Source organism: Hemiscyllium ocellatum, chromosome 40 (assembly GCF_020745735.1).
Source record: "Hemiscyllium ocellatum isolate sHemOce1 chromosome 40, sHemOce1.pat.X.cur, whole genome shotgun sequence".
In the NCBI taxonomy this organism is placed as follows: Eukaryota; Metazoa; Chordata; class Chondrichthyes; order Orectolobiformes; family Hemiscylliidae; genus Hemiscyllium; species Hemiscyllium ocellatum.
Window position 1 is genome coordinate 14,074,143 of NC_083440.1, and position 9,372 is coordinate 14,083,514.

The 9,372-nt window shown below is 51.9% G+C and overlaps 1 protein-coding gene across 3 annotated transcripts in view; it reads right to left on the reverse strand.

The window, feature by feature from the left end:
- Window positions 1–1,263: 1,263 nt before the first annotated feature.
- Window positions 1,264–9,372, reverse strand: part of LOC132834489 (equilibrative nucleobase transporter 1-like) — a 67,415-nt gene continuing 59,306 nt past the window's right edge. For all 3 annotated transcript variants that reach the window (XM_060853406.1, XM_060853404.1, XM_060853407.1), the window contains 4 exons: window positions 8,917–9,039; window positions 7,335–7,527; window positions 5,951–6,074; window positions 1,264–4,893 (listed from right to left, as the gene is read on the reverse strand). In XM_060853406.1, coding sequence (XP_060709389.1) covers window positions 4,729–4,893; window positions 5,951–6,074; window positions 7,335–7,527; window positions 8,917–9,039 — 605 coding nt within the window. In that variant the 3' untranslated portion in view covers window positions 1,264–4,728. The remainder of the gene's footprint in view (window positions 4,894–5,950; window positions 6,075–7,334; window positions 7,528–8,916; window positions 9,040–9,372) is intronic.

Below are 9,372 nucleotides of genomic sequence, written 5' to 3' on the forward strand. Positions count from 1 at the left end.
TGAGATAAGTTTGAGGACTCTGGGAGCATACTCGATGGGAGTCTAGCAGGATGCAAACATCCGACTGAAACATCCAGAATGCTAAATAGCCTGGACAGAGTCAATGTTGGGGAGATGCTTCCAATGGCAGAAGGGATAAAGACCTGAGGGTACAGCCTTAAAGGGAAGATCCTTTAGAACGGATAGAAGGACAAACTTCTTTCGTCGGAGAGTGGCTAATCTGTGGAATTCACTGCCAGAGAGAGCTGTGGAGGCCAGGTCTCTGAGTATATTTAAAACAGAAGCAGATAGGTTCTTGATTGCCAAGGGGGGATCAAAGGCTACAGAGAGAAATCGGGAAACCAGGATTGAAAAATCTATCCGCCATGATCGAATGGCAGACCAAACTTGATGGGCCGAGTCTATGCTCGTACATCTGACGGCCGTCATGATTTGGAGACGCCGGTGTTGGACTGGGGTGTAGGAAGTTAAAAATCATGCAACACCAGGTTATAGTCCAAAGTTTTACTTGGAAGCACTAGCTTTCAGAGCGCTGCTCCTTCATCAGGGATAGGAGCAGCACACCAAAAGCTAGTGCTTCCAAATAAACCTGTTGGACTATAAACCTGGTGTTATGTGATTGTTAATCTTGTGGTGGCACTGTACAGAGAGGCCAAGGGAAATAAGACTTCATTATCTCTTGCGGACATCACACACTCCTCATCAAGTATGGCAGCCAAGCCTAAACCTTGTGTCCTTGTGCTGGGTACCATCTTTGTGTGGGGCATAAGACACACAAATAAAAATAAGAACAGTCGCAGACAGTAAAGAGAATTAAAACCAATCTTGTTCACACTGAAGTCACTCATGGACAGCTATAAACTAATTTTTAAGTGGTAACTCATCCGGAATGGAAAACATTATTGTGCATGTGCCCCTCACAAAGATGGTGACTCCACCTCCTTCCAGTCCAATGACAGTTTGAACAAAGTTCATCGAAATTGGACAACAATGATTTTACTTTTCTGTTCAATTGCTTTGGGAAACATGAGGAAGGGAGATCCCACAAACTGTCTCAGGAATTGGGGAAATGCAGCCTCTCCATGCAGAGAGCATCAATGACTGGGATTTCCATCAATTTGGCCGTTGTTGAAATATTCTTTATTGTCCCACACAGACAGGATATGAAGTGGGGGACACACTGTCAGGATGATACTAAAGGAGCTCTACACTGTATCTAACCCCATGCTGTCTTGGGAATATGGCAAATAAAGCAAAATGATGTCTAGAATAGAAACTTTATTTTGCCTTTTCAGAAAACTTTCTTTTCACAGAACGCATTTTGGCACGGTTAATACTGACACTGGGAATGCAGATTTGTAACGTAGCACAGACACAGTCCCTGGTGGATGGGCCGAGTGTCCGAGCAGATGAGTATTCATTCTGCCTTCCAACTGTGTTTCCGAAGCGCATCAAAAGAACAAAGACAGAATTATTTACAAACTTAACACCTCGCGATATTCTCCCACATCCCGTGGGAACAGTCGTGTGCTCATCCCCTTCCTGAAGTCTTCGAAGAGGGCCACCAGTCGATTCCCTTTCCCACACCCAATCCCACATCCTCTGGGGTGTGACATTAAACTGGAGCCCTCTCTGGGATGAACAATATTCCCCCAATTAAGGTATTACTACGGAGGGGGCAAGAACATCCCTGGTGTCTGAGGGGCCGGGGAGGAACCCCTCATACACCATGGCTATGTCAAAGCACAGACCATCTGACTGTTGGTCTGTCTGTGGGATTTTGCCGTGCACCGGTTCAGATGCTCCGTTTGTCTCCATCACAAAACTTCAGGACCGTAAATCACTTCATGAGCTGGGTATACTTCGGTCACATTCCAGCGTAGAGAAAGTGCAAAACAACTGACTGGTTATAAATGGTGCTTCTTTCATAAAGACCTGTGCTCAATGGGTTAGACATGGAGCTGGGGGGAGGGGGCTTATATGCATTGTATCTCAATCATTGGTTGGACCATACTTGGACCGATTGTGCACATTTCCGGTCTCTGTATCACACTAGGAGTCACTGTGTACAGTTCCGGTCTCTGTATCACACTGGGAGACACCGTGTACAGTCCCGGTTTCTGTATCACACTGGGAGTCACCGGGTACAGTTCCTGTCTCTGAATCACACTGGGAGTCACTGTGTACAGTTCCGGTCTCTGTATCACACTGGGAGTCACTGTGCACAGTCCCGGTATCTGTATCACACTGGGAGTCACTGTGCACAGTCCCGGTATCTGTATCACACTGGGAGTCACTGTGCACAGTCCCGGTATCTGTATCACACTGGGAGTCACTGTGCACAGTTCCAGTCTCTGTATCACCGTGTACAGTTCCGGTCTCTGTATCACACTGGGAGACACTGTGTACAGTTCCGGTCTCTGTATCACACTGGGAGTCACCGGGTACAGTTCCTGTCTCTGAATCACACTGGGAGTCACTGTGTACAGTTCCGGTCTCTGTATCACACTGGGAGTCACTGTGCACAGTCCCGGTATCTGTATCACACTGGGAGTCACTGTGCACAGTCCCGGTATCTGTATCACACTGGGAGTCACTGTGCACAGTCCCGGTATCTGTATCACACTGGGAGTCACTGTGCACAGTTCCAGTCTCTGTATCACCGTGTACAGTTCCGGTCTCTGTATCACACTGGGAGACACTGTGTACAGTTCCGGTCTCTGTATCACACTGGGAGACACTGTGTACAGTTCCGGTCTCTGTATCACCGTGCACAGTTCCGGTCTCTGTATCACCGTGCACAGTTCCGGTCTCTGTATCACACTGGGAGTCACCGTGCACAGTTCCGGTCTCTGTATCACACTGTGAGTCACTGTGTACAGTCCCAGTCTCTGTATCACACTGGGAGTCACCGTGTACAGTCCCAGTCTCTGTATCACACTGGGAGTCACCGTGTACAGTTCCTGTCTCTGTATCACACTGGGAGTCACTGTGTACAGTCCCGGTCTCTGTATCGCACTGGGAGTCACCGTGCAGTTCCGGTCTCTGTATCAAACTGGGAGACACTGTGTACAGTCCCGGTCTCTGTATCACACTGGGAGACACTGTGTACAGTTCCGGTCTCTGTATCACACTGGGAGACACCGCGCACAGTCCCGGTCTCTGTATCACACTGGGAGTCACCGTGCAGTTCCGGTCTCTGTATCACACTGGGAGTCACTGTGTACAGTCCCGGTCTCTGTATCACACTGGGAGACACCGCGCACAGTCCCGGTCTCTCTTGTGCTGAGGGAACTGGTTGAAATGATAAAAAGATTTAACAGAATCGACCACTTGTGGGTGAGTGCAGAACGAGGGGGCTATTGATATGCGATGGTCACCAATAATTCCAGTCAGGAATTCCAGAGAAATGTCCTGACTGAGAGCCTGGGGAGAAGGTCAAACTCACCTGCACAGGGAGTGGGCGAGGTATATCTTGTTGATATGTTTAAGGAGAGGCTAAGTCAGCAACTCAAGGGGAGAAAGGAACGGGATGGTTTATGAGTCGGTGTGAGAGTAGGCTCTTGGATAGCAGGGAGCAGGTGGACTGAATAGACACATTTTTCAACTTGGGGACCTGCACATGTGGGCCGGATCAAACACCATCTTGAGTTGAGAGCCGTAAGTCCTGTCCAGGGGCATAGGATTCCACGGAAGCCAAAAGGAACAGGATTGAGGACAGATCCTGCTTTGCTGGTGTAGGCCCGATGGGTTTAAAAAGGAAATGCCTTTCTGAGGGATCCTGGGTCCGGCACCTTCTCCCAGCAGGAACCTTTCCCAGGAGCCTCGGGAGGAAGAAGGCAAGAAAACGAGAGGGGAAGGACAGAGAGAGAGAGGGGGAGAGAGAGAGAGAGAGAGAGAGAGGGGGGGGAGAGAGAGAGAGGAGAGAGAGAGGAGGAGGAGGTGGGGGAGAGAGAGAGAGAGGAGAGAGAGAGGAGGAGGAGGTGGGGGAGAGAGAGAGAGAGAGACAGGGAGAGAGAGAGACAGCGAGAGGGGGGGGGGAGAGAGAGAGAGAGAGAGGAGAGAGAGAGGGGGAGGAGGGGAGAGAGAGAGAGAGAGAGAGTGTAGGTGCCTGGGAGGAGGCGGAGAGTAGCTGGAGGGTGGGGGAGAGAGAGAGAGAGAGAGGAGGAGGAGGTGGGGGAGAGAGAGAGAGAGAGACAGGGAGAGAGAGAGACAGCGAGAGAGAGAGGGGGGGGAGAGAGAGAGAGGGGGGGATAGAGAGAGAGGAGAGAGAGAGAGAGGGGGAGGAGGGGGGAGAGAGAGAGAGAGAGAGTGTGTAGGTGCCTGGGAGGAGGTGGAGAGTAGCTGGAGGGTGGGGGAGAGAGAGAGAGAGTGTGTAGGTGCCTGGGAGGAGGCGGAGAGTAGCTGGAGGGTGGGGGAGAGAGAGAGAGAGGGAAGGAGGAGGGAGAGGAAAAGGAGAAGGAAGACGGGGTGGTGTGGAGCGGGGAGGGCAGGTGGGTCGTGTTGGAGAGGAAGGCAAGGAGGAGCATCGGCAATCCCCTGGAACAGAATGGAAACATCCAAAATGAAGGAGCGCCAAAGGTCCTCTCAACGGCGAGCTCACCTCTTGACCCAAACATCCCAGAATGGGGGGGGAACAGACTCCGGTTTCCAAGGAAACGGCAATCTGCTCCAGGCCCAACCTCATCAACCAGCCAGCCACCCTCCCAGCCCAAAGACAGGCCCGCCTCAGATATCGGTTTCCCCTGGCTGATCGGTCTTCTCCAGGATGGGCACCTCGACCTGAGGAGGCTTCAGAGCTTCCCTCCGCTGCATTTCCTGCCGACAGTACAGGAAAACGTTGACGGGGTGAACATAGGCCAAGGTCACCAGGATGACAAATGCTATGTTCATCTATAAGAGAGAGAGAGGGAGAGAGAAGGTAAGAAAGAGTGAGAAACAGAGAGGGAGAGAGACAGAGTGAGAGAGACAAGGTAAAAAAGAGAGAGGGAGAGATAGAAAGAGAGGGAGAGATAGAACGAGAGAGAGAGGGAGAGACAGAGAGAGATGATCAGAAAGAGAAAGAGAGAGAGACAGAGACAGATAGACAGACAGGAAGAGAGGGAGAGAGAAACAGAGAGAGAGAGAGAGAGGTAAGAAAGAGTGAGAAACAGAGAGGGAGAGAGACAGAGTGAGAGAGACAAGGTAAAAAAGTGAGAGAGGGAGAGACAGAAAGAGAGGGAGAGATAGAAAGAGAGAGAGAGAGAGGGAGAGACAGAGAGAGACGATCAGAAAGAGAAAGAGAGAGAGAGAGAAGGTAAGAAAGAGTGAGAAACAGAGAGGGAGAGAGAGACAGAGTGAGAGAGACAAGGTAAAAAAGAGAGAGGGAGAGACAGAAAGAGAGGGAGAGATAGAAAGAGAGAGAGATAGAAAGAGAGAGGGAGAGACAGAAAGAGAGGGAGAGATAGAAAAAGAGAGAGAGAGACACACACACAGATAGACAGAGAGGAAGAGAGAGAGAGAGAAAGAAAGACGGTAAGAAAGTATGAGAGAGGGAGAGACACAGAGAGAGAGAGAGAAAGGCAAAGTTAGAGAGGGAGAGAGACAGAAAGAGAGAGAGGGGGTGAGACAGAGAGAGAGAGAGAGATGGTGAGAGAGAGAGAGGGAAAGACAAAAAGAGAGAGGGAGAGGGAGAGAGAGAAGGTAAGAAAGAGAGATGGGGAGACAGAAAGAGTGAGAGAGAGAGAGAGAGAGACAGACAAAGAGAAAGAGAGAGAGAGAGAGAGAGAGAGAAAGAGAGACAGAGAAAGAGAGAGAGACTCCAAGCTCTGACCAAGGAATAGAGACTCTCCGCGAGACAGACACCAAGAGAGAAAGAAAAAGACTCCAGTAAGGGAGACACAGAACGATACTCTGAATTCAGTCAATGAAGTAATGCTACTTAGAGCCCTCAGAACTCTCTGATACTCACATACATCGGGTCGTCCTGCAAGGGTCCCTTGACCAGAGCAAAGCAGGCATACTGGAGCAGAGAGAAGACTGCAGAGAGGGCCATCAATATACCAAAGACCTTCCCAAAGTGGCAGGTAGGGAACCTGGAGGGAAGAAGAGAAGAGTTAAAGAATTCACAGGCCATTTGGTCCAACTGCTCTGGGGTGGTCTTTCTGGGTCACACCAGCTTCCTCCTCCCCAATATCCTCCTGGCCCCTTCCCTACTCTGTTTATCCAGCCTCCCCAACATTCCCAACGAAGAGCTTATGCTTGAACCATGGACTCCTCTGCTCCTCGGATGCTGCCTGCCCGGCTGTGCTTTTCCAGCACCACACCTTTTAAACTCTGATCTCCAGCGTCTGCAGTCCTCACGTTGACCATGGCTAATCTACTCAGCCTGCACACCCCTGGGCAGAATGTGCAAACTCCACACAGACAGTCGCCTGAGGCTGGAGACAAACCCGGGGCCCTGGTGCTGTGGACAGCAGTGCTAACCACAGAGCCACTGGGACATCCTAAATGTGATCTGACCGGACATTTAACCGGAGCAGCTGTTTGGGACATCAAAGGAGATTTCCAGTTTCGGACCAGCACTCCAGGTGGATGTTAAATTAGATTAGATTCCCTACAGTATGGAAACAGGCCCTTCGGCCCAACAAGTCCACACCGACCCTCCGAAGAGTAACCCACCCAGACCGATTCCCCTACATTTACCCCTGACTAATGCTCCTAAAACTGCGGGCAATTTAGCACGGCCAATTCACCTAACCTGCACAGCTTTGGACTGCGGGAGGAAACCGGAGCACCCATGGGAAACCCACGCAGACACGGGGAAAATGTGAAAACTATACACAGACAGCTGCCCGAGGGTGGAATCGAACCCGGGTCCCTGGCGCTGGGAGACAGCAGCGCTAACCACTGAGCCATCGTGCCGACAAATCAAATCTGCTCGTGTCTTGTCCCTTCTTCCAGAGTAACCCGGGGGCTTGGCGCAGTGTCCCACGTGCTTTTCTCCATAGCAACGCGTCAGCCGATCAGCGTGGCGCTCCAGTGCCCATCAGCGCCCCCTCTCTGCTGCTGTGTAAATTGTTGCAGTTGTTTGAAGTTGGGCGTTCTTGCGTGTGTCCTGGTGAGTGGGCGAGGGGGAACAGGACGAATCCCCTTGTTCCCTGCCCACGAGGGAGCGAGAGAAACCCGGAGCAATCAGTGATCTGTTGCTAGATGTTAAGTATGGAAGATTTTAAGTAGGGGCGACACGGTAGCTCATTGGCTAGCACTGTTGCCTCCCAGCGCCAGTGACCCGGGTTGGTCAGGATCAGAATTCCGGAGAGCGGGACAGCTGTTGTGAGGCCCGGAGGACGTACCCGATGGCAACGAACGAAGCGTGGCCGCCGTACAGGAAGGCGCGATTGATGACTTGCAGGACGAAAGTAAGGTACTGCACAGGCAGAACGGGAATGGCAGCAGAGAGAGAGAACAGGACGCACTGGGTGACGGTGATGGTGAGGGACAGCACCGTGGCCTTCAGGTCTATCAGTCGCTGCAGGGCAAGGGAATCTGTGGGCAGAGGGAGAAAGAGGCACTGTTAGTGAAAGCAAACCAAAATAAACAACCACGGCTTCACACACCTATCTCCATCCAGAGACAGCGGGATTCGACCCTCTAACTTCAAATCTTAGAATCCCTACGGTGTGGTTAACAGGCCCTTCGGCCCAACAAGTCCACACCGACCCTCTGAAGAGTAACCCACCCAGACCCATTCCCCTATTATCCTACATTGACCCTTGACCTAGCCTATACATCCCTGAACACCATGGGGAATTTAGCACAGCCAATTCACCTGAGCTGCGCATCTTTGGATTGTGGGTGGAAATGGAGCACCTCGAACCCAAGCAGACACGGGGAGAACATGCAACTCCCACACAGACAGACAGTCATCAGAGGCTGGGATCGAACCCGGGTCACTGGCGCCGGGAGGCAGCAGTGGCTCGCCAATGAGCCACCGTGTCACCCGTTCCGAGTTTCTCTCGCTCCCTCGTGGGCAGGGGACAAGGGGATTCGCCCTGTTCCCCCTCGCCCGCTCACCAGGACACATGCAAGAACGCTCAACTTCAAACGACTGCAACAATTCACACAGCAGCCGAGAGGGGGCGCTGGTGGGCACAGGGGCGCCACACTGATCGGCTGACGCGTCGCCATGGAGAAAGGCAGGTGGGACACTGCGCCGAGCCCCCGGATTACTCTGGAAACAGGGACGAGACGCGAGCGGATTCGCTTTGTCGGTACAGACGGACTCCTTGCTCCTCAATGTACGTCACTTCCAGCAAGGCAGCATGTTGTGAAACGTGAAAGGGTGCGGAAAAGATTTACAAGGATGTTGCCAGGGTTGGAGGGTCTGAGCTACAGGGAGAGGCTAAACAGGCTGGGACTGTTATCCCTGGAGCGTCGGAGGCTGAGGGGTGACCTTATAGAGGTTTATAAACTCATGAGGTGCAAGGACAGGGTAAATTGGCAAAGCGTTTTCCTGGGAGTTTGGGAACTAGAGGGCATAGGTTTAAGGGGAAAAATTTAAAACGGATCTAAAGGGCAACTTTAGAGGGATGTATGGAATGAGCTGCCAGAGGAAGTGGTGGAGGCTGGTACAATTACAGCATTTAAAAGGCGTCTGGATGGGTATATGAATAGGAAGGGGTATGGAGGGATATGGGCCGGGTGCTGGCAGGTGGGACTGTATTGGATTGGGATATCTGGTCAGTACAGACGAATTGGATCGAAGGGTCTGTTTCCACGCTGTACATCTCTATGACTCTAAGGGGAAATGTTACAAGCTGTGGATGCTCAGGCCTCACGTACATTGAAGACCAGGACCGAGGGGGGTGTCTCGGGTTGGGGGAAAGGGGCTTGTGCGGAGTCGGTGAGGGAGCGGAGCGTCGAAAACCACGTTACCTGAGCTTGGAGTTTCAGTCGGCTTGGCTTTCCGTTTGTGCCGGTCCAGGAGCAGCCCATTCCAGGGAGCACAGAAGACCCCAAAAAACTGCGTGAAGGCGAAGGCATTGGTATACGAGCTGACTGAGGGAGCGAGATCAAATGGAGGGGCCGAGAGAGACAGAGAGGAAGGGGGGGGGAGGAGAGAGAGAGAGAAAAAAACACAGGAAGGGAGGGAGAGAGACATGGAGGAAGACAGAGAGGGGGGAGGGAGGAAGAGAGAGAAACAGGAGAGAGAGAGAGAGAGATAAACATGGGGAAGGAGAGAGAAAGGCAGGAAGAGGGGGGAGGGGGAGGAAGAGAGAAAGAAACAGAAAGAGAAAGGAGGGCAAGAGAGAGAGTGTGAGAGAAACACACGGAAGGAGGGAAAGACAACAGTGGGGGGGGATGAGGGACAGGAAGAGAGAGAAAGACACG